The sequence below is a fragment of the Lagenorhynchus albirostris genome, chromosome 2 (genome assembly GCF_949774975.1).
Source record: "Lagenorhynchus albirostris chromosome 2, mLagAlb1.1, whole genome shotgun sequence".
In the NCBI taxonomy this organism is placed as follows: domain Eukaryota; kingdom Metazoa; phylum Chordata; class Mammalia; order Artiodactyla; family Delphinidae; genus Lagenorhynchus; species Lagenorhynchus albirostris.
This window is the reverse complement of record NC_083096.1, coordinates 130747642-130773515: the sequence shown is the minus strand read 5'-3', so window position 1 is coordinate 130773515 and position 25874 is coordinate 130747642. Positions and strand designations below refer to the sequence as shown.

At 44.7% G+C, this 25874-nt stretch overlaps 1 protein-coding gene across 5 annotated transcripts in view; it reads right to left on the bottom strand.

The window, feature by feature from the left end:
* The window catches only part of JAK1 (Janus kinase 1), a 232381-nt gene that overhangs the window by 15472 nt on the left and 191035 nt on the right, over window positions 1–25874 (bottom strand). For all 5 annotated transcript variants that reach the window (XM_060139847.1, XM_060139846.1, XM_060139848.1 and 2 more), the window contains 8 exons: window positions 25300–25453; window positions 21870–22033; window positions 19300–19642; window positions 17553–17738; window positions 13398–13555; window positions 11409–11532; window positions 8689–8875; window positions 1018–1124 (listed from right to left, as the gene is read on the bottom strand). In XM_060139847.1, coding sequence (XP_059995830.1) covers window positions 1018–1124; window positions 8689–8875; window positions 11409–11532; window positions 13398–13555; window positions 17553–17738; window positions 19300–19642; window positions 21870–22033; window positions 25300–25453 — 1423 coding nt within the window. The remainder of the gene's footprint in view (window positions 1–1017; window positions 1125–8688; window positions 8876–11408; window positions 11533–13397; window positions 13556–17552; window positions 17739–19299; window positions 19643–21869; window positions 22034–25299; window positions 25454–25874) is intronic.

Genomic DNA, 25874 nt, shown 5'->3' with positions numbered 1-25874 from the left:
AATCTCTGGACACAGCTCTGATAACCACCGGAGGGACAGAACAGTAAGATCTGGCCCTCAGGCCCTCAGTGAAGCATTTACATAAGTGAAGCAAGGCACTTGCAGCTGTGGACTTCCACTCCGTCAAAACCTCCCCAACAATTTCAGGGACCGGCTTCAAAGAGTACATGAACAAGCCAGCCCCACGTTGGCCACCCTCCGCCAGGCTCCTCAATGACAGTGAGCCCACGATTTCCCCTCCAACACCTCCAAGGTGACGCAGCCTCTGCCGGGCAGTAAGCGGCCTATGTGGATTCCTTCCCTCCAAGGCTGCTGGCACACCGCCCCCTTAGCCTCCCCGCCCTGCGTGTGGCTCTGTGTAAGGGGCTGGGAAGGGGGATGCACAACGGAAAGTGGGGGTTCCATGGGCCTCACAACCTAGCAAGGCCCAAGGGCAGGTACGACAGAAACTGGGCCTGCCTAAGGCTGCAGACTCTGGGCAAAGGCCTCCCAAGGCTGGAACACTGGTCTGAGGGATCTGATTCTCAAGACAGTTCTCCTCCAGGGTGCATCTCCTACTTCCTCACTGTGCTCTGTGTGCCCCCAGCTTTGCTCCTTCTGGAAACATCATCAGAAAGCCCAGGACTGAAATTCAGAAGTGCTTTTTCACACAGCATGTTTTGGGACAATGAGGGTCATCAGCCCATACTCCCCTGTGGAGACCTGTCAGCATTCCCACCAAGTTCTCCAACTACTTCTACCTGCAGAAGACCAGGCATGGAAGGTCCCTATTACCCTAGATAACCCTGCAAAACTTGATTAACCCAGCTCTTTCAAGGAGAAAGCAAGCCTCTAGGACGCATCAGCAAGGTCAGGTTGGACAGCAGGGAACTTGCTGACCAGCTTTACCTATCAAGGGGAAGTCTTGCTCTTCTTCCACCAGGGTCTCCCCAAACCCGACTTCATCCTCCCCACATTCCCCAGGCTTTTCTGCTGTGGGAAGGCAGGACCAGGGCTGGACCTGCAGCAGTGACTCACCTGCATAATATCTTTCTTGAGGATCCGATAAAAACTCAGCTGGCTCACGGGGAGGACAGGCTGCCACTCCTGGGCTTTCTTGGTGGCCACCAGCAGATTGGAGATTTCTATGGAAGAGAGAGGAGAAGTCTGAGCAGAGCAGCAAAGGTCTAAGGTCCCAGTTGGCCAACATCTGCTGGGCCATGGGCTTGCTGAATACATACTTGTGCATTTGTTGGTTCAGTCATTCAACAAATATTTACTAAGTACTTGATTCCCACCCTCCAGGAGCTCACAGGCTAATAACAGAGCCAATACGAAACAAATAATCAACCAATCAAAATCTGTGCAGCTATTCTTAAAGGGCAGGTACAGGCACTCCAGGGTTGACACAGCAGGATCTGTCCTGGTAAAAGAGGTCAGGGGAGGAAACGAAATGTTAAAAGCTGAGAACGGAAACTCCACGAATGTAGGGCCTGTGTCCATCTTATTTCCTGCTCTACCTCCACAGCCTGGTACACAGTATGCACTCAATAAATACTTGTTAAATGTGTAAATGAATAATCAGGGTGTGGGCTGAAGGATGAGAGCTAAGGATGGAGGAAGCACTTTGGGAGTGACAGGAACCAAAATTGGGGGGTGAAAAACACAAGTTTTGTGAGGAACAGGGCGGGTGATCCCAAAAGAAGGTCACGCCTGAGCGTCTCTGGGCTCCCAGCAGCACCTGACAACAAGGAGGCACTTACTAAGTCCTGGCTGAATGTACAGATTTTGAGCACACCATCCCCCAGACTCTACTGATTCAAACAGCAAACCAAACCCATTACAAAATGTGCCGAGCAGAGTCAGCACAGGTGGCTAACGGAATTTATAATCCACGGAAGCTGCCTTCCCTCCCTGGAGCCACTGCAAGCTCCAAGGTTATCGTGAGGGAAGAAAGCACCTTCCACATTCGAACTAGTAGTGCGAGTATTCTAGGAGCCCCTGAAGGTTTTTATGTGTTCATGCACTAGCTGCGAGTACCGGGTCCCTACAGTGAGCCAAGTGACTCAAATCCTCACTACCCTGCAAGGCAGGGTTTTTCTTTTGTTATTTCAGCTCATATTTTCTGACTGCTTTCTCTGTGCCAGGCACTGTCCTAAAGAGCTTTATACACATTAGCTCCTTTGTCCTTATGACAATCCTATGAGACACATAGTATACCTACCCCCTTTTATAGATCAGAAAACAGATTCAGAGCCATTAAACCATTTGCCCACAGTCAGGCTTAGGATTCATGCTGCATTCAGGACTGGCTCCAGTCTCTTACCTCCACAGACAGCATGCCTGGCCCCAGTGGGGGGTACAAATCTGGGAGCCAAAAACTGGTTCCGATACAGACTCCCTTGTTATCATATCCTGATACTCCCTTTTTCAGAGTCTCCTCTCCTTCATTCTGTTATCCTGACTCCACCCTGTTACCTGGGTAAAATCAGGTTCAAACAGGCAACTCAGGACTGCCCTGATGGAGAAAAGACATCAAGAAAGGGCCACTTGAATGGTGCCCCCAAGGAAGGGTCTGGGCAATAGAGCCATCGAGGAAATCAGGAGGATGGCAACGGGCACCATTTATGGGCTGATTATTTGCAATGGCCACTTCAGGAAACATGGCACTAGGGTCAACTGTGTGAGCGGGGAAAGCTGTTAAACCTCCATGGAATCTGTTTCCTCACTAGAAAAATGGGGGACACAGTCATGCCCCTTGCTGGGTTGCTGTGAGGGATAAACGAGATGACACACATGAAGGGCTTACTTCAATCCCTGGTGTGAGGTGACTGCCCCATAACCAGCAGCCACTGTGACTATGACCAGCGTTACATCTGTTAGCACCGTCATCCTTGCTGTACCAGCTGGTTCCTGAAGCTTGGCAATAATCTACAGCAGTCTTCAGTGCCAGAGCTGGACGGTGCAGAAATCAAGCTTCAAGCTTGACTCCATGAATGAGGACATGAGAAGATCAGTGGCGACTGGTCAGTAGGTCCTGTGGGCCCCTATCTCCTTCTTAACATGGTCACCCTCAGATTTGGAGAGCAGCAGTGGGGCTGGGCAATGCACAAGAGACGTGGACTTTCTTGACTGTCACACCCACTCTGAGTGACCACCTCCTTTTTATTTATTCCATGAGGAGTTTCTTGTTGCATTTTCAAGTGTGAAACCCAGGTTGGGGTCTGGCCATCAGAAGCCTGTGCTCAGAAGGGCCGAGGCACTGAGGAACCCAAAATGGCATTCTCTTTAGTTTTCATGGTTTCACCACTTCTCTAATTTGCAGGTGGCAGAGGGAAGACAGAGGGCTTCTGAGGGCCTATGTGAAAAAGTCGCACACACAGGGCTTAGTCTAGCTCTCCCATCCACAGCACCCTTATCCCCAGGGTCAGGAGAACTGACCCCCACCCCAGAGTCTTGGGCTGATGACTGCACCTGTAACTTTGCAGTGTTATGTAGGGGAAAGAGTTGGGGTCAGAAGACGTGAGTTCAAATCCCCATGCTTCCTCTAACTACCTAAGTGATCTTGGATAAGTATAATGGATAACAACATACTCTGGTTTGTTCTGAGGATTAAATAACTTAAAACATGAAAGAACCTCAAACGGTGCCTGGCAAATTTAAGAATTACTCACGTGATAGTAGCCATCATCATCATCATCATTAGTTACTGCTACTCTTTTTTTCTTTCTTTTTTTTTTTTTTTACTGCTACTTTTATTGTAACTTCTAGTGATACTACCATCTGTGTGGTTTTGAACAAGTCAGTGAACATCTCTGATCCTTAGTTTCCTCATTTTTATAATAGCTGCAAAGAGCTACTGTGCAGATTTTTTTTAATGCAAATATGCACATAAACTGCTTGGGACTGGCAGGTACCCACCAACATGGTAGCTACTGCTGTAATTATTCACTCAACAGACATTAGTGAGCACCCATTCTGTGCTGGACACTGCACTTCCCATGAATCATCGTGGTGAGACCCAGATCCTGTCTTAAGAGTTTATAATCAAAGTGGAGAGACAAACACTGAACACATTCAGTGCAGAGTTCCAGGAGCCTCAACAGAAGCCGTGAGAAGAGTTCAGTTCTGTTTCTGTGCTTCTCCCACCACAGCCACTGGTTTCCAGCTCTGGGCCAGCAGGGGTGGCATCTACACCAGAAACCTCCCCAGCTAATCCCAGCATAGAAATCACATCCCTGCCTCCGAACTGCCGCTACCTTCCCGCTTCCTGTGGCTGCTGTTCTCCATTTCCTAAGCCTCACCCAGAGCCCACTAATCCCTAGGAAAGTGAAAACCGCCTCTAATATCTGGAAGGATAGATTATGTGAGTAATTGGGGCTGTTGGGCTCTAAGGTTATAGTGCACTCCGAGGTCTCACAGCCAAGTGGCAGATGTGTTTTTACCTTTGCAGAATATCTTCAAGCACAAAAACAAAGGCTGCAGTTACTCCCCAAGGCTGGCAGGAAACCCTATCAGAGCAACAAGAACACAGAGTCTTTCCTCTTTCACCAGGTTCAGTGACAGTGTCTTACTGGGAGACCAAAAAGTGATTCAAACATCAAGCACCCAGGCCCCTTTTTGTGCTGGTGTTGCTTCTTCTGCCCACCCCTGTCATAAAGACTCACAGATGCATTCTGTAATAAGACAGACTACTCAGAGTATCTTCGACCACACTTGCTACGGCCTCAGGAACAACTGTGCTGCCCTTTCCTTGAGGCCTGACTCCTTCTAAGGGAAGGATCTGACATATGGAGGGCAGTAGCTTGTGGCAGAGAAACATCAAAGAAACCCGTCAGTATTCAAGGGATCTGACACTGGGAGAAGACCTGGCACTCAAACCCCTTTGACCTTGGCCTTCAATGAGGCCCACTTCACTTCTCCAGGCCTCAGTTTTCTCTTCTATAAGACGGGACTCTTGATCAGGTGACCCCTACGTGTCCTTCCGGTTCTCACATTCTAAGAGGTGATGAATCCACCTGCAGGACATCAATGACACTGTTGGTGGGGCTTAAAAAAGAGCAGCCAATCACTGGGGAATTCTACCAAACATACAAAGAAGAACTTATACTGATCCTTCTCAAACTCTTCCGAAAGACTGAAGAGGAGGGAACACTCCCAAAGTCATTCTATGAAGCCACCATCACCCTGATACCAAAACCAGACAAAGACACCACCAAAAAAGAAATTACAGGCCATTACCTTTGATGAATATAGATGCAAAAATCCTCAACAAAATATTAGCAAATGTAATCCAGCAACACATAAAAAGGATCACACCCTATGATCAAGTTGGACTCATCCCAGGGTGACAAGAATGGTTCAACAAACACAAATCAATCTATGTGATACACCACATTAACAAAAGAAAAGACAAAAACCACATGATCATCTCAACAGACACAGAAAAAGCATCTGATAAAATTCAATCTCCATTCATGATAAAAACTCTTACCAAAATGGGTACAGAGGGAACATATCTCAGCATAATAAAAGCTACTTATGACAGACCCACAGCCAAGATAATACTCAACGGTGAAAAGCTGAACACCTTCTTGCTAAAATCTGGAACAAGACAAGGATGCCCACTCTCACCACTTCTATTCAACATAGTACTGGAAGTCCTAACCACAGCAATCAGACAAGAAAAAGAAATAAAAGGTATCCAACTTGGAAGGTAAGAGGTAAAACTGTCATTAAATGCAGAAAACCTGAAAGACTCCACACAAAAACTACTAGAACTGATAAACAAATTCAGCAAGGTAGCAGTATACAAGATAATATACAGAAATTGGTTGCACTTCTTTACACTAACAATGAAATATCAGAAAGGGAAAGTTAAAAAACGATCCCGTTTAAAATCACATTAAAAAAAATACTTAGGAATAAACCTGAATGAGGTGAAAGACTTACACACTGAGAACTATAAAATATTGATAAAGGAAACTGAAGATGATTCAAAAAAATGGGAAGATATCCCATGCTCTTGGATTGGAAGAATTAATATTGCTAAAATGGCCATACTACCCAAAACAATCTACAGATTCAATGCAATGCCTATCAAATTACCCATGACATTTTTCACAGAACTAGAACAAATAATCCTAAAATTTATATGGAACCACAAAAGACCCAGAATTGCTAAAGCAATCCTGAGGAAAAAGAAGAAGGTGGAGGCATAACCCTCTCATACTTCAGACAATACTACAAAGCTACAGTAATCAAAACAGCACAGTACTGGCACAAAAACAGACATATGGATCAATGGAACAGAATAAACAACCCAGATGTAAACCCAGACACCTATGGACAATTAATCTCTGACAAAGGAGGCAAGAACATACAATGGGGAAAAGACAGTCTCTTCAGCAAAGTGGTGTTGGGAAAGCTGGACAGCCACATATAAATCAATGAAGTTAAAACACTCCCTCACACCATACATAAAAATAAACTCAAAATGGCTTAAAGACTTAAATATAAGACATGACACCATAAAACTCCTAGAAGAGAACATGGGCAAAACATTCTCTGACATAAATCATACCAATGTTTTCTTAGGTCAGTCAACCAAGGCAATAGAAATAAAAACGAAAATAAACAAATAGGACCTAATCAAACCTATAAGCTTTTGTACAGCAAATGAAACCATAAACAAAATGAAAATACAACCTACAGACTGGGAGAAAATATTTGCAAATGATGCAACCAACAAGGGCTTTATTTCCAAAATATATATAAACAGCTCTTACCACTCAGTAACAACAACAGAAAACCCAATCAAAAAATAGGCAGAAGACCGAAATAGACATTCCTCCAAAGACGACACACAGGTGGCCAATAGGCACATTAAGGGATGCTCAACATCATTAATTATTAGAGAAATGCAAATCAAACTACAATGAGGTATCACTTCACACCAGTCAGAATGGCTATCATCAAAAAGTAATAATACAAATAATAAATGCTGGAGAAAGTGTGAAAAAAAGGGAACCCTCCTACACTGTTGGTGGGAATGTAAATGCTGCAGCCACTATGGAAAACAGTATGAAGATTCCTTAAAAATCTAAAAACAGAGTTATCATATGATCCAGCAATCCCACTCCTGGCACATATCCAGAGAGAACTCTAATCTGAAAAGATACACACACCCCCAATGTTCACAGCAGCACTATTTACAATAGCCAAGAAATGGAAGCAACCTAAATGTCCATTGACAGGGGAATAGATAAAGAAGATGTGATATATACACACACACACACTACATACACACACATACACAATGGAATATTACTCAGCCATAAACAAAGAAAGAAATAACGCCATTTGCAGCAATGTGGATGAACTTAGAGATTATCATACTAAGTGAAGTCAGAGAAAGATAAAAATCATATGATACCACTTATATACGGAATCTAAAAAAATGATACAAATGAACTTATTTACAAAACAGAAACAGACTCACAGATGTAGAAAACAAACTTATGGTTACCAAAAAGGAAAGGGAGTGCAGGGAGGGATAAATTAAGTTTGGGATTAGCAAATACAAACTACTACATACAAAATAGATAAACAAGGTCCTACTGTATATCACAGGGAACTATACTCAATCTCTTGTAATAAACTATAATGGAAAAGAATCTGAAAATATATATATGTACGTGTGTGTGTGTGTATGTGTGTGTGTGTATATATATATGAGAATCACTTTGTTGTACACCAGAAACTAACACAACACCATAAATCAACTATACTTCAATTTAAAAAAAAAGAGCAGCCAAGTTCCTCGCCAAGTTCCTCACCTCTCCTATCCAATTTACTCTGTGATCCACCCATGGCTCCCCACTGACTGCATGATAAAGTCCCAGCTCCTTGGCATGGCATCCAAGGCCTCCCATGGTCCCAAATCTCTGCTCTCTCAGTCTCCCCTCTCCCTTCTTTCTAACTTCACTGAACACATTAGTCCTCTAGAACCTTTCTGCAGCCCCTGCTTTGGCCTGCTGCTTTGCCCTGCACATGCGTGCTGGGAATGCCCTTATCTAACTGGCAACCTCCTGTTCACTGTCCAACATTTGGCTCAAGATCCACCTCCTCTGTGTAGCCTTCCACGCTATGTGACTCAGGGATCTTGACCATCTCCTTCTCTGCAACCCCAGGGTCTAATATGTGTGTGTGTGTGCATGTTGATTTAAACACGCATCACACGCTACAGTGGCCTCATTTACCTGTGACATTTTCTGTATTAGGCTAGAAACCCTTGGGGCGCAGAGACTGAGTGTCATGCATTTCTGATTCTATGTATCTAACATAGTTCTTGGCCCACAGAAGATGTGCCAGGATCATCTCTCAGACAGATAAACTACTGAGGGGAACTTAAGACATTTTATCAAAAGGAAGAAAGAAGTAAATTTCTGCTTACTAATCCTAAACATGCCTCTTTCGGCAGCTTAATTAAGATACTGAGAAAAGGTGTATGTCTTTTCTATAGAAAATGCTGACACCTGAGGAGTGGGATGTGTGTCAGAGACAGACTTGTAACAAAACTTAATGAAAAACACCTAGAAACTGTGGGGGAAAGACCACTTTCTTCAAAGCACCCAGCATCTTTTGTTTGATCTGGGTCTCAGAGCATCACGAGGGGATGCAGCCTGGCTCTGGCTTGAAGAGACTGACCTCGGGGCTTGGGCAGGCAGCAGCGCTTCAGCACAAAGCTGATGTTGTCTGTGCGCAGGATCTGCTTCTTCAGGTGGCTCATGAGGTCTCCAAGGCTGGGGAAGCTTCGGTCTGAGCCATGCAGGCTGTAGCGGCCCTTCTGCACCTCAATCTGAAAGTTCTTGAACTGCTTCTGGACACCCAGCAACTGCCATTCAAGAAAATAATCAGAAAGGATTTGTTTTAAAAAGGGCTCAAGCAAATCTCTCATGGGTATGTATGATGTTAACAACAGGAGAAGCTGGGTAGAGGGCATACAGAAACTCTGTACTATCTCTGTAATGTTTCTGTAAAACTAAAATTATTCCCTAATAAAAAAGCTTATTATAAGTAAATGAAATAATAACTAATAAAGGAGATCCAGGAGAAGGCACTGATAAAAGGGAGTTAACACCAAGGAGACAACCTAACAGCAGTGATTTCTACAAGAGAATCACTTCATTTTGGCACTTCAGATGAACTTCATGAAAACACCAACCTCATAGGACTGCTGCTAAGATTATATGGCAGGGCCCGTGTAAAAACGTTAGTAAACACTTTTATAAAGGTTAGCACATATTATGCATGAAATAATAAGTACTATAGAAAAATTTATCTAGGATCTCCCTCAAACTGAGCTCTTCCAAGAACCTCCTGGGAGGTGGCAGACAGCTGTCTGGTCTGGTTTCCGAGCTGTATGGTGCCCCATAGAGGAAGTATAAGCAGAAGTTTTCCTTCATGACAACTTCTGTACAAAGGGAACTATTTTAGTATTTTAGTGGTTAAGAATGAAGGCCAGGGGCTTCCCTGGTGGCGCAGTGGTTGAGAGTCCGCCTGCCAATGCAGGGGACACGGGTTTGTGCCCCGGTCCGGGAAGATCCCACATGCCGCGGAGCGGCTAGGCCCGTGAGCCACGGCCGCTGAGCCTGCGTGTCCAGAGCCTGTGCTCTGCAACAGGAGAGGCCACAACAGTGAGAGGCCCGCGTACCGCAAAAAAAAAAAAAAAAAAAGAATGAGGGCCAGAAAGATCTACTAACGCTGTAAACTAGGACAAGATATTTAAAATCTTAATGCTTCAGTTTCTTCATCTGTTCAATGGGGATAATACAACCTTATCTCATGGGGCTAGTGTAAGGATTAAATGAAAATATACAGGAAAAGAGCTTAGCACAGTGTCTGGTGAGCTAAAATAAATAGTAGGAGTAATCCTATCTATGGTTCCTGTTTTCCCCAGGTAATCTGACACCAGGTAGACTACGTTACTGAATCACTGACATTCTCAGTACAGCACAGGTCAATTCCACCTCAAAAGGTGGTTGGGCCGTCTCATGCTCACATCTGTGATAAAAATATTAAATTTCCTCCAAAGACTGACGGAACGCAGAAGAAAGGGATCCTGCCAAGGCAACAGGCCTGCCAAGTGCTGAGCCACTGCACCCGTTATCAGCCACAAGGCTGAGCTGTACAGGAGCACCCCAGGCGAGCAGTGGCCCCTACAGACTTCACCTATGACTCTTGGCAGCACTGGGTTCCTTCTGCCATTTCCTCTTCCACTCTTGACTGAGTCCAGCCCCAGAGATTCTCCAGTACTTTTCCTTCTGGTATCTGAGGTCTGCAATATGCTAACATGCTGACTCTCATCTTGCAGCCCCTCCCCTGCCCCAATTCTCCTAGCTCATGGTGAACCCACGCAACACTACTGTATTTATTTGGACTAATTCTGTAAAACTCTTGTCTTTTAAAATAGCCCAGGACTTCCCTGGTGGCGCAGTGGTTAGGAACCCACCTGCCAATGCAGGTGACACAGGTTCGATCCCTGGTCTGGGAAGATCCCACATGCTGCAGAGCAACTAGGCCCCTGTGCCACAACTACTGAGCCTGTGCTCTACAACCCGCGAGCCACAGCTACTGATTCCACAGCTACTGAAGCCCGCACGCCTAGAGCCTGTGCTCCACAATAAGAGAAGCCACCGCAATGAGAAGCCCGCGCACCGCAGAGAAGAACAGCCCCCGCTCACCACAACTGGAGAGGGTCCGCATGCAGCAGCGAAGACCCAATGCAGCCAAAATAAATAAATAAATAAACTGACTGATTAATTTAAAAAAATAGTCCATTTCTTATGTTTTAAAAAATTACATGAATAACGAAGCACTGTGGTCTAGTGAGGTCAAGTTTGCAATTTGGCTTCAGGATTTCTCTCACATCATTCCCAGCTTCCAACCACACCTGAGTCACTAACAGACATCTTGTCAAAACACATGTCAGTAATTTGTCTGTTAAAATGTCTGCACCTACCATCTGGAGACAACTGTGTTAGGCCAGGTTGCCAACAGGCCTCATTGGTGCTAGTCTGTACCAGTGAATGCCCAGAAACAGCTCTGGGTCTGTGATGGTCCTGGCACCGAATGTTTTGTGTGAGCTGGTTTTCTGGTCGTGTTCCACCTTCCAGAGCACAGGGACCCCTGCCATGGGTCCCTTGCAGGAAGAAAGAAAGGGCCATAAGGATGAAAGGGTATGGGGTATGGCTGCCTGGGAAGGGGCTCCTTTTGAGGTGCAGGCTGTCCCTGTCAGAACTGCCGGCGATTTTCTCAGCGCCCCAGGCTTTTCTACCCCCATCCCCCAAGGGTGGTCCTCCTGGATGAGAGGTTGCACTGACACCCTGTGGCCACATGGGTTGGCCCCAGCCACTGTCTTGACTGACCTCAGACTTTTCAAAGCAAGTGACGGTCATGAGGATGTTGTCGAAGTCGGTGCAGCTCCACCGCAGCACGTACATTCCCTCCTCGCTTCCTTCTTGCCGCAACTTATTGATGGCATATTCTGTGCTACAGGGAGAGAGGCAAAGAGAGAAAGCTCACCCCAAACAGAAGCACTCTAAACCCCATGGGATGTCCACTTCCTTGAGCTGCCTCAAGTCTGACGGCCGCTCACAGTACCTGTCCTGGGTCCTACCGTCGTCTCTGATATGAGACAGAGAGCTTGTCTCATATGCTTGTTCCTGACTTCCCCACACACGCCGCTTCCACTCTAGCCAGAAGAGCTCCCCCCAAGGCTGAGGATGCAGAGCTGCCCGTGATGCAGTGGTAGGGGTCTCTCCCCCCATCCCAGGCAGCACAACTAGAACAGAAGCCTCAGAATAGCATGGACTTGGAGTTGTTCTGTTTATTGCTGCAACCCCAATAACCAGAGCATGCCTGGCTCACAGTTCTCAATAAATAAGTGAACAACTGAATAATAAACACTGAATAAAGAAATCAAGGATCAGAAAGCTGTGAGTAGAGAGCCTGCCTATCCTATACTCCCGTGTCCCCAGGACTAACAAGTCCGGCACACAGAGGGCAATGAGCAAACAGCTGCTAAATAAACCCACATATGAGGTTACTACACCCAGTGAGTTCTGCTCACTGAGTGTTGGTAAAAGAGGGCTGTGTGGTCAGCACGTGTTAGAGAATGGCAGAGACCAATGGCTCCCTGGTGGTTGGGCAGTGAGGGTAGGCAGACAAGAAACAAACGGACACGTACATAAACTTAATATGTCAGGAGGTAATAAACGCCACTGAAGACAAACAGAGCAGAGTGAAGGAGTCAGGGAGTGCGGGTAGCAGAGGGGGAAGAGGTGTCGTTGTTTTATATAAGGTGCTTGGGTAAGACTTTACCAGTTAGGTGGTATCTGAGTGACACCTGAAGGAAGTGGTGACTGCTGAAATTCTGGAGGGAGGGATTTCCAGACCAAGGGGAAAAGCAAGTGCCAAGGCCCTGAAGCCTAACTATAGTTGGCATATTTGAGGGACATGCTTTATTATAAAGCTCAACCCTTGCTCTGCAATTCCTTGGTGTGTCTGTCTCCCTGTGAGTCTGTGAGCCTCTTCAGGCCAGGGACCACACCACTGACAAACTGCCTGTCCACAAGGCAACTGGGATCAGGAAGAAGGTGGGAACCGCTTCACGTGAAAGGTGGCTGACGAGATGCTTCCACAGATACATTTCGGTCTGGAAGAGAGACTCCGAAGAAACACAGCAGCTGTTTTCCTGTGCCTGAAGGATGGTCACACGCAAGAGGAAGCAAACTGAATCCCTGTTGCTTCAAAAGGCGGAACTCAGATGAGTAGACAGAGTTACAGGGAGGCAGACTTCAACTCCCTATGAGGAAGGTACGCATGTCTGTAACTGTCAGAGCTATAAGCTACTCGCTGCCAAGTGAAGCACTGAGTACCCCATCACCAGAGGTGTTTGAGATGCAGGTGGGACGAGACACCCAGCAAAGCCCCTCCCAACTCTAAGGCGTGGTCACCTTCACTGGGCCTTCTGGCACTGGAGGACATGCTGACTCGGGATTCTGTTACTACACCGTCTGCTGTCGAGACCTGTGCCCTGTCTTTCTTGAATCACCCAGAGCGTCTGGCACAGTAAGGGGCTAGGAAGTGTAGCACTTCTTGGTCAGCTGTGGAGAAGTGAGGGGTTCATCTATGAGGACACCCAAGGAAGGGAGAAGAAGTGAGGGGCTGCTGCAAGGACCAAGGTAAGAAATGACAGGAAGGCCTGACCAGGACAGCAGGGATGGAAAAGGGCACCAAGTAAGTATTCAGTGTAAATGCCTGATGACGCCCATGCCTGAGAAGGACACGCTCCCCATCACTAACACGTGGGTTCTTTTCACACCAAAGGCAACTGAAAATGTTTTCGAACCAACCAGATTGGACCGTGACAGCCATTCTGTATGTTGTGGACGATCAACGGGGGAGCCACGTCGGTGCAGAGGTAATGATGGGCATCTGCTGTGAGCCGGAAGTAGCCGTCCACGAGGGACACAAAGGACAACGCCTCCTCGTGGGAAGACAGCTTCAGTTCCTGGCGAGAGAGTAGAAATGCCCATGGTTACATCACGTGCCTGCCATCTTAAGCAGCTGACTCTCTGGGGAGGTACAGAGTGAGAAGATATTTAACACAATGAAGAATGTACAACCCCAAAGGGAAGCTCTTTTTTTTTTTTTTAATTCTTTTCTTTTTTTTTTTAAACCCCACATTTGTTTATTTTTTTGGCTGTCTTGGGTCTTCGTTTCTGTGCAAGGGCTTTCTCTAGCTGTGGCAAGCGGGGGCCACTCTTCATCATGGTGCACGGGCCTCTCACTATCGCAGCCTCTCTTGTTGCGGAGCATAGGCTCCAGACGCGCAGGCTCAGTAGTTGTGGCTCACGGGCCTAACTGCTCCGTGGCATGTGGGATCTTCCCAGACCAGGGCTCGAACCCGTGTCCCCTGCATTGGCGGGCAGATTCTCAACCACTGCGCCACCAGGGAAGCCCGGGAAGCTCTTTCTGTCGATAGTAACTGCACCCCTTGCAGTTACATATAACTCTGTTCACCACACTCTTTCATCTCTTACCTCAAAACTTTTATCAGATTGAGGAACAGTGGGGTGAGGGGGCACACGGGCAGCTGTGGCAGGCAGGAGACTGTGGAGAAGCTGCCACCCGGTCCAGATAGAAGAGGAGGCCTGAATCAAGGTGGCAGAGGTATAAAAGTAGAGGTGGGGGGGAACATAGTGTGCAGATGACACCCTGGTCCTGGCACTACACATTATTCCTAGTTACAGAAAAAGAAACAGAGGCACAGGTGTTTCATCTCATCCAGAGTTGGTCTAGAAGGTGAAACTCCTGGATTTTAGTCCAGGAATGGTCCCAGACACAATGATAAGGTTTCTAGATTAAATCCAGGAACCTCTGAGGGTCTGGAGAAGGCAGAGAGTCTTACTCCAAGTGGGAGAGGCAAAGGTAAAAGAAGAGGCGGGAGGGAGTTTCCATGGAAGGAAGAAAAACGCCTGGAGGTGAAGACAGGTGGGGTTTTGTCTTGATCTTACAACCCTGAGGAGAGATGACCATGTGAGAGGAGCTGCGGGGTCAACTAGGAACATCTGATGAAGGAAGGTTTGTAAAGCCATGATTTAGAGCTTTGTCTCACAAGAATATTAACAAACACCTGAGCCTTCAGAGAAGGGTAAAATGACACTTGAGTATATGACTCTTTCCTTAGCACTGGAGAAAGAAGAGGCTGGTGGCAGAGAAAAGTAGACAGAGACAAGAAAACCAGTGAAGGGGGGAGGGGTGGATATACGCAACCAGACAGAATGGAGGTAAGGGGCTTATAATGCGAGTTAGCTATGATGCCAAAGGAAGGGTGCTTTGGGGTTGTGAGACAAGGAGGCCAAGAGAGGGCAGGGAGGGCTACCATAGGGATGGCGATGCAGGAAGGAGGCTCTGTGCTAAGTGTGCTTCCTTTCGGGTGTGACCTGGCATCTCCCTGCAGAGCCCCAAAGAGCAAACTCAAGACGGTATGGCTTGGGCAGCCCTTCACCCAGTCACATACAAACAAAAGTATGTAAGCACTTAAGTTCTCTGAAAGCGGAAGTCTGAATAGAAAGGGGAGATGTCAAGAAGATGCAGAGAGAAGAGATAAATCAAGATATGATCTGATAACATGGCAGCATCATGCTCTCCTGAAAGACCAGCAACCAAAAGTACTGCTTGGAAATGCCATGGCTGGGAAGGGATGGAGGAGTGAGATAAGTAAGAAAAAGCATTGCATAGTGTTAACCCACAGGTTCAGGAGCCAGCTTATCTGGGTTCAAATCTCCGTATCTCTACTTGCTATTACATTTAAGCATATATAATCATCATTTTTATTCGTCAAATATTGGCAATTTCAAGTAATTTAATGTAATAGCTGTATGACCTTGGACAAGTTACTTAACTTCTTTGTGCCTCAGTTTCCTCCTCTGTAAAATGGGAATAACAATATACCCACCTCACAGGGTCGATATGAAAATGAAAAGAGTTGGTATTCGTAAAGCTTTAAGGTAGGAAATACCTGGCACACAGCAGGGCTAGTATTTGTAAAGGAAAACAAGGTAACGAGGAGATCAGGTATCGATTTCTTCTTGCCTTCCCCCTGCTCTCTGCACAGCACTGTAGCTGGGCACAGAGCTGCCAGCCCCTATGCCAGGGTGAGCACTGACTTAGACGACAGGTGCCCCGTCTGGGTGCCAGCCTTGACTCTGTCAGCCAGGACAGATGGGGCAGGCTCACAAAGCTCGCATCACCTGGCTGCAGTTCCTCCTCCCCTGCCACGCATCTCCAGGGTTTGGCCATGTTGGACAGCCAGACCACAAATGGGCCAACCTCTCCCTCACTACAGAGTCCCTGGGGAAGAGAACACCGTGGAAACCAAAGCAGTGCAGGCTGGAGCTGCCCCTGTGCAAGCTCCTACACCTCTCCCTAAGTCTCAGATTCCCCCCTGGAAGTGGAGCCAAAATCCTGATATCTTAAGGTCTTTGTAAGGACTAAATAAGATACTGCAAACACATCATATAACATGACTTAAGATCTATAATATGCTGAATAAATAGCATTTATTTTTATTTTCTCCCTCCCACCATTTTCCATCTCTCCACTAACATCTATATGGGCTCTTCTACTTCCTTCACGTTTTTACTACAGTTTTCTAATGAAATCAATGTATCTTTATTGTTTAAAAAAATGGGGAGGATGGGGAGAATTAAAAATTAAAATCGTTCATATTCCCATCATAAACAAATAGTTGTTAATATCTGATTATTTTTCTAAGAGCATGTGTATGTATATGCAGAAACTTTTTAAACAAAATTGGTTCCATTCTACCAATAGTTTTATATTCTGCTTTCTTCCATTTACGAAGCATTTTTATGGATATTTTTTTAGTTCAGCAATTCGTTTACAGAATATTCTACTACTCAGATGAGTTGTGTTTTACTCTCTCGTTTTCCTATTATCATATATGCAGGTTAGTTTCAGTATTTTGACATTGTAAATACTGCTGGGATAAACATTCTCATTCATAGACCACTGTCTGCATCTCTCATTGTTTCTGGAAGACAGGTCCTCATTTCCTATGGAGGGATTATATAGATAGTTTCAACGCTTTTAACACATGTTTACCAAATTGCTTTCCCAAATGGTATATCAAAAAGACTAGTTACTCTAGATGTAAAAGAATGACCATCTGTCCTAAACCATATCACCAGATTCTTTCCCCGTACTGAGTGTTATGATTTTGACAAAGTATTTGCCAATTTTCAGGCAAAACATGGTATTTCCCTAGATGACTACCTTCATTGCATGGAGGAGCACCGTGTCTCACCCACCTGTCCTCCCCATGTAACGTCAGCTGTGACTTCCCCAACACAAACATGTTTATTATGGCAGGACTCCCACTTCCCCTGCCAAACTGGGGAAGTGACTTCCCCTGCCTGTCTAGATCACGTCCTCAAGTGATACCAAAAAAAGAGGAAGAGAGGTTGAACACCCCTTCCTCTGTCCGAGAGTCACTTGGCTGTGCTTGACACCATGATGAGGACTGTCATTGTGGCCAGAGCTGCCAGCTGGACAGTCTGCTCAAGTGCAAAGTGGGGCTTCCCACCGACCTCATTCCAGATGACCCACACAACTCAGCAGAGAGGCTGTGCAGGAGCCCTTGGGAGAAAATGCTGACACTCACTTAGTGATGTGGATCTTCAAATCCACTAACTTTTGTGAACTAAATATTGATGCTGAAATATCTTTGGGAAGACGGCAAATCCTGAAGCAGATACACATTTGAAGACCAAAGAAAGGCACTAGAATGTACCCAAGTAACTTAAAAACAGACATTGATAATGTCAATGTCAGCAATAGGGACTTTTTGGCTTAAATAAGATGATCGTAAGATTTTCTCTTTGGGACAGGAACTCTGAAGAGCGCATGCTGCATAACTGTCCTCAGCAAAGTCTCCCTCCGAACACCAGACCCAGGCCGAATCACTTCTGAAGCAAACTTACCATTTTTTTGTTGTCCTGCTTATTAATGCTGACCACAGACTCCTTGATTACAATGTCAGTGATCTCAGGGAAGTAAGAAAAATTGTTCCACTCTTCCTGGATTTTATTTTTCTCCTCATCCTTCTTGTGTTTATTTTCCAGTTTTTTCCGTTTCAGTTTATTTTTTTCCTTTTCAACAGGAACAACCTGATAAGATACATAAAAGTGACAGAGTGAAGTCAGCTTTCTCATTTTCTATTGGTATTTCTCATTTTCTCCTGGCAAACCAACAGAAGGCCTGAAGCCGAGGAGGAGAAAGCCAGTGTGCCTGGATTGACAGAGGAACTGGGAGAGTTAGCACCCATGAGCCTATTTGGGTCCCCATGGGCCTATTGGTCCCATCAGGGATGCCTGGGATCCTACACCTGGAAGAGATCTTAATGAACACACCGACTAAACTCTTTACATAATCTATAATGTGCAAGCAAACTCAGGAACAGAAATAACTGCTCACTAGACACGCATCTACAATCAGGTCCCCCCATTTGAACATAGGCTTTCTCCTTTTACAATCTATCACTGATTGTCTTGACTTTATAGCCATATTCAAGTTGGAATTTTCAAGAGAAGGTATGAATCCCATGCTTGGATAACCTAGGGAGTCATACATGTCTGCACAAGCTTACGTATTTTGTGTAGCAGAAGTCTTGGAGACTAGAAATCTGGGATAAGATCCTGCCTCTGCCATTTACTTAGTTAGGTCATCTCTTTGTGCCTCCATTTCCTCATCCATAATCAGAGATCTTACATCTTCACAAGGTTCTTGGAGCAGTAGGTAAGTTCTTATTAACACAGTACCCACACTACACAGAAAACACTTGATAAGTGTTTGGCACTGTTATTTTAGCATGAAAATAAAATAGGAGTAGAAAGTAAATCTCACCTTTACTTCAATATTATTATTATTTACAATAATAATGATGATGGTAATAGTAGCTGTAATAATTTATTGAACATTTATCATATGCCAAGCTCTGTGCTAAACGACATTCCGTTCTCTCAACACTATGAGGTAATACACTAAGTATCGCCATTTTATAGATGAATAATATGTGGCTGATATATGTGAAGTAACCCTCCCAAGGCCATGTGAGTATAAACAGTGGAGCTAGGATTTGAACCACATCTATTTAGATTTAAAACCCATGCTTTTAAACCACTCTGCTCTATTGCCTCATCCAACAAACACTTCAAAAAGAAGCTCCAGATTGCAAGAAAAATTACTCTATCTCACAGAACCAGAGGGCTAAATTCAATTCTTGGCATAATCACTATTAGTTAGTTATGACCTTGGGCAAGCTTCTTAACTTGTCTGTGCCTCTGTGATCATCTATAAAATAGGGAAAATGGTAGTATCTCTCATAGATTTGTTTTAAGGAATAATTGAGTTAATACATGTAAAATGCTTAGAAAAGTACTTGGTACATGGTATGCACTTGGTACATGTCTGCTGTTACTACTATATTATTACATATTGTATATGTTGTTATTATATTTCTGTTTCCCTACAGAACTCAATAAATATTTATTTTAGATCTGCTGCTACATGGATACAATAAAAGATGAATGATACATGGTCTCTAGCCCATGAAATAAACTCAGCTGACAGGGGTGATGAACATGCAAAGAGATAATCCCAACAGAATACACGGAACACACCATGTGACACAGGATGCTCTGTTCTGATCAGCCACCTATCAGCACTTACATTTGGTTTCTGCCTCCACTGGATTCCAAGATTTCCAGTCACCATCACTTCATAGCAGAGAATGTTTCCATTATCATTCGGATGGAACCGATTCATCTCATTTTCTGATGAAATCAGTAGCATGGAAGTCTCAAATATTTCAGCACCATAATGTTTTGTCAAAGTTTCCAAGGTAGCCAGGTATTTCACCTTCAGGTCGTGTGTGGACACACTGCTGTCACAAATGGTCTTGTTGTTAAACTCCTTTAGGAAATCCTTGAAAACATTATTTATCCGCATCCTGGTGAGAAGGTTCCTCTGTCTGATGGACTTATTCAATGTTTCTGGAATATATCGCTTGTAGCTGAAAGTAAAAAAAAAAAGTCTCTTTTTCATGTATAGGTTAGCAGAATAGTGCAGAAACAAACCTAAGTCTATAAATCTTCCTTCCCTGTGTTGCCAAATGAGAAAGAAGGGCCTACTCCCAGAGGGTCTTAGATGGAGTAAAACTCTGAGGATGATAATCGTAAGGAGATTGAGGTGAACAGGGACTGAAAGAAAAGAGAAAAGTACATGTTCCACAGATTTTACTGAAATGGGAAATTCCTACAGGAATCATCAGATTTTCTGGGTCACAAAGGCAGGCAGCAAAATGCACTTATCTGTGTTTTTGTTTGCTAGTGTCACTGTTCCCGTGCACACTGGTGCTCACATAAACACACTGTTACTAAGATTCAGCATCAGTTAGAAAGCCGTCTGGAAGGTGTCAAGAGTGACAGAAGATGTTTTGTATGCTCTACTTGCCTATCTATTTTACAGTTTTTCTATAAAGATCAAAAACTACTTTTATAAGAAATGGGAAAAACCCATAAAAGCTAATTAAATACAAAAGATTTAGTGTTTGCCATGTGCAAATGTCTCAGATATATTAAATGGATCAACAAGTAAACTGAAAGATTAGTTACCCATCCAGGTGCTAATGAGAGAGTATCTATGACTAACAGAATCTCAGCAAATGGATATACTGCTAGAACAGGAGCCAGCTTTAAGAAGAGTGTGAACACCAAAGAAAAAGAGAACAAGTCCACTGGGGGTCAAAGTGGGGAGGCCCGTCGGCCAGTTACTCCCAGGCCTGAAAAAGCACCTGGCACAGGGAAATCCCTGTGGCACAGATGGTTTCACAACCGTGGAAAACTGTGGAGTTTGAAACTTATCCCCAACAAATATTGTAATTTTTTAGATTAATGTAACAGAGAGGAAAATCAGCAGAGAGTTATCATTTTTTACTTTAGCCTCATGAAAAAATAAAGAGGAGGTGCCCAGAGCAAAAGCCACAGAAAACAGAGAAAGCAGCAGAACAGCATATGTCTAATCAGTCCCTCCATTTCTGAGGAGCAACTTGTGATCTGCTCCAGACTCTGGTCAAGGGCAAGGAGATACAAGAAGTAACCTTATGAGAAGATACATGCCACCTATCACAAATAACACCACTATAAATAATTCCCTCTTCAAAATGAGACTGTCTTATGACAATCACAGTAGCTCACTGATTTAAAAATTATATTTCCAGACTTCCCTGGTGGTCCAGTGGTTAAGAGTCTGCACTTCCACTGCAGATTTAAAAATTTAAAAATTTATATTTAAAAATTTAAAATTTATATTTTATATTTCCAGACTTAAAAATTATATTTCCAGACTTCCCTGGTGGTCCAGTGGTTAAAAGTCTGCACTTCCACTGCAGGGGGCACAGGTTTGATCCCTGGTCGGGGAACTAAGATCCCGCATGCAGCACAGTGCGGTCAAAAAAATAAAATAAAATAAAAATTATATTTCATAGATGGGTGGGAGTTATGCAGATTGAATACTCCTTCACAAAGACTTGATCACAAATGATAATTTTAAGTAAATACAGTTTTCTTAAGGTAACAGCTGATCGTGCTTCACATCAGAATTAATGGCTCTCTAGTGAACTAGTTCTGGCTGGGAACGAAAGCAGCTGCCTGTAGAACTATACTGAGAAGGATTTTAGGACAGATCCAGCACAAAAGGAAGAAGTTCAGTGATAGATGGCAATGCCCAGCATGGGCAGAGAGGAAGGGGGAGGGCATGCAGGCCACTAATTTGACTGGCACCCCAGCTCAGAACTGTCACCCTAGTACAAATTTCTGAGGTCATCAGCCAACATTCAAAATCAGGACATAGTTATAATGTGCTACCTTTCATAAATATTCTAAAAAAGAGTTGCACTCTGCAGAGAGCAGTAGTCAGCCAAAAGCTGGCAGTAGTTAAACTGAGATATATGAGGGGCTTCACTGGTGGCGCAGCGGTTGAGAGTCTGCCTGCCGATGCAGGGGATGCGGGTTCGTGCCCTGGTCCAGGAGGATCCCACGTGCAGCGGGGTGGCTGGGCCCGTGAGCCATGGCCGCTGAGCCTGCGCGTCCGGAGCCTGTGCTCCGCAACAGGAGAGGCCACAGCAGTGAGAGGCCCGCGTACCGCAAAAAACAAAAAACAAAAACAAACTGAGATGTATGAAAACATACAAAAATAACACCATTCCCACAATGAATTCTTTAGCCAGCAGGAAGGTTTACCTGATGTCCTTGGGAAGTTCTGGCAACTGCATCTTCTTCATCATGGCATAGTGGGAGATGGCCAGGACGGCCATTCCCAGACACTCGTTCTCAATATCATGCCCATCCTGCTCCGTCTTGGGGTCTCGAATGGGAGCCAGGCATTTGACCAAATCATACTGTCCCTTCGGAGCAGAGGTGAGAAGAAATGAACCACCACTTAAGTTTCAAGAGTCCACTCATGTTTCTGATCTTGAGAGGAAGGTTCCCCACACAGGGAGGTGCTACCCAATAAGCAGTACAGCAATGAGACTAACGAGATTTAGAGTTTCTCTGGCACCAAAGTTCTTTCTCAACAGCTGGGCATGAAGGGGCTTGGGAAAGGTCTCCCCAGGTTAATTCATTCGTTTAATAAATACTCACTGCGCACTATGCTGGGTGCTGGTGAACAGTATGAACACATGAAGCCCTTCTGTGGGGCTTCCCATGTAAGTGATGATGAAAAGCAGCATGTACTAGGCTTGGGCTGCACCAGGGTATGGGACGTGACAGCTGTCTGGGGTTTGATTATTTGTTAACTCCACAACAAACCAGTGTATAAATGACAGAGCACCACACACCCTTCTGATGTAGATTTACAGAAAGGAGAAGGAATCCAGATTCTACACTGCATCATTACCACACGTAAGTTTTTTCAACATCTGCTGTTCAAGTTTCCAGTAGTGGAATGTATCACCAAAATACACCCCCTCACTCATTGAGGCACGCCACATTCCACGAGCCAGTGACGGCTGCTAGGTCCCCTTTATTAAGCCCTAACCTGAGTGCCAGGCACTGTGCGAGGTTCCTCTCATTTACTATTTCAATTATTCTTTACAACAGCCCTATGAGGGGGATGCTAACATCATCATCTCTGCCTAACAGCTGAGAAATCTGAGGCACCAAAAGGTTAAATAACTTCATTCACTCACTTGGTAATCACTGATTAACAAGAACCAATTACGGGCCAGATGTTATTCTAGGTGCTAGGGATACAGCAGTTAACCAAACCACATCACTGACCTTACGGAGATTTCCAGGAAAGAAAGAAGAACAAACAGAAATATATAACCTCAAGTAGTTACCAAAACCAAAGTCAAGTATAAAGAATACTGTGGGAGCTGGGGGACCTAGTGAGTGGTGGGGTAGAGGGTCAGACCAGATGTGACTGCAAGGCTACAGCTCTGCAACACTGTGCTACAGTCAAACTCAGTCTTTAAAGCTCACGGACTGGAAGTGTACACAGCTCTTAGGATTGGGACCTCGTTAGCCTTTCTCCAGCTCAAAAAGAGGCAGACATGAAGTATGGGGGTGGTGTTCCTATATAAGGAAGACACTCACTTTCCCTGAAGCAACTTTAGTTTAGTGGGTTTTGGATGGAGGGTTCTAACTGCTGCAGTTCCCCCTTTTCCCCAAGATAGGACTTATTGTTTCTCTCAGTAAGAAAAGGACACTGACCACTTCTACAAACTACCAAGGACCAACAACAATCCTCTCCACCAGCAATGTGTGAAGAGGAGAACAAAATCTGAAACTATTTTGTCTGGCTGTGATTTTCTGTCAATATCACTGTACAACTACCTCAAGTAACTCATTCCTGAAGCTCTGAAAAGTCAGGTTCTAATGTAATACTTACTCTTGAAGTATGGTGCACTCTTTTTTTTTACACTTCCTCTCCCCAAAAAAGTAAAAGAATCAATCTCAGAAATGAATATATGTAAAACTGGGAGGCTGAATTCAAAAAGACCAATCTGAAAATGGCCAGTTCACTTATTTTTTCCACACAGTATGTGCCCAGGGCTGTGCCCTGTCCCATTTCTCTACTGTCTCTGAGGCCAGTCCTCAGGTATATTATGGAACGTGGATAGTGTGCAATCAACAACTAAAGCTGTACAAGAGAATACAACTGTGACACATAACCCACACATGTAAAAGTACATCCTAAGGAAATAATAAACAGAACACATATTTAGACGTATGTATGAGGCTGTTTTGTAACAGTGATAGCATAACAGGGGAAAAAAATCAAGAAAAACCAAATGTGTTCAGAAACAAGGATTAGTTAAATAAAGGCTGACTTCTCCTCTGGATTCCAGTCTCACGCTCGATTTCCTAGCCGAATCTCCACTTGTGTATCTCACAGGTGTCTCCAAAAGAGAGCTCCCAATTCCCACCCCTTCTCCAGCCTGCTGCTCCCAGTCTCCCTATGCAGGGAATCACTCCGTTATCTACCAAACACTGCCCAAAATAAATCTCAAAATTCTCTTTGATTCTTCAAATATCCTCACCTTCCACATCCAACTCATAAGCAAATCATATCAAATCCATCTCCAAAATTAATCTCAGATCCACCCATTTTTCTCCAACTCTACTGCCACTACACTGGTGCTACTGGCATCTAAGGAGAGGAGGCCAGGAGTGTGGATAGATATTCCACAATCCCTTACAACAAAGAATTAACCAGCCCAAAGTGTCAGTAGTGCTGCTTCTGAAAAGCTTTGCTCTACTCCGAAGAAATACTTTCCCCACTCCTCCCTTAGAACTGCAGACACTTTTTTATTCTTCAAAGTTCAGTATAAATGCCACCTCTTTAGAGGGATCTTCTCCGATCACACTATTTAAATTAGGTCTCCCCATTCAAACCTCCCTCCCCATATGCTCTATGACAAAGGCCTTTTTCTTCATAGCACTTTTCACAATTTTTTGTGTATTATCTATGTATCATTTTATCTGCTTGTTTTGTTTGTCCAACTCGATTATATGTCTGGTGCTTGCAGAGACCATGTCTGTCTTGTTCACCACAGTTTCTGCAGCGCCTTAGCAAAAAGTACACAGACACTCAGAACAATAAGATATTTTCAAAAACTATAGTGCATAATACATATCTGCATGATAAAATCAGGAAGCACATATACAAAAATGTTAGTTATCTCAGGGTAATGTAATTTAGGTGACTTAACCTCTCTTTCTGGCTTTCTTCTAGTGTCTTATTGTTCTACCCTGCCACCACTGTGACTCAGAGTGGCCACCTCCTTCCTCTCTGTGACTGCTGAGAAGTACCTTTGTGATTAGCCCTGCTGAACTACACCTTCCCTCACTTATAGCTCCCCCCTCTGCTCTCTGCACAGGAGGCACTGTAGACACGAACTGAAATGGTAGGAGGGGGGAAAAAGAAAGGAATGGGGAAGAAGTAAAGCCCAAAAAGCCCACACGTGGGATAACCAGCCGGTTGGATGCTGAACTGCCTTCCCCCTCCTCACCTGGGGCAAGTCCAGGGTTGGTGAGAACTACCCATGGAACAGGCCATAAAGCATCTTAGCTGCCACCATGGTCGGCTGTGCCAGGGAATCTGACCCCTACCATGTCTTACCCACCCCACAAACTCCAGGCTCTCCTGGGCCCAACATCTTACCTGAGCAAACAGATACTCCAATGAGCTGGCGTCAAGGAGAGGGGTTGCATCTGGAACTTTTTTTTTCTCGTAGCTATTCTTCTGCTTCTTTGGAGAATGTCGCCATACTGACTGCTCGTTATCATTGGTCCCGTGCCAGTTGGTGAAATAGAACCTGTAAGGCAGGAAGATGAATGTTAACTGTGGGAAAGGGGACCTTGGCATGCGTGGGAGAGGCATCCTGGTTCTACCCAGAGCGATCAGTGCCAGAGGTTAAACTTCCCTGAGAAGTAAACAGACAGACCTTTCATCTGTGTAGCGCTTCACTGTTTATAAGGTCCTTTTCTTTTCATTCTTACAAGCACTCTGTGAAGAGCATACTGCCAGAACCTCATCTATGACTCAGGGAGATAAAGTGACTTCCTTAAAATCACAAAGTAATTTCCACTCCGTCTTCCTAGATAGGAAAACACTGCTGTCTAGAACTAGATGCTAGCCCAGCAACTCCCTCCACTGTTAGTAATGCCAGCCTGCCTTGAATCCAAGACCTATTTCACAGTTTAACATTTCTGAAATCTAGTTTCATCATACAGTCA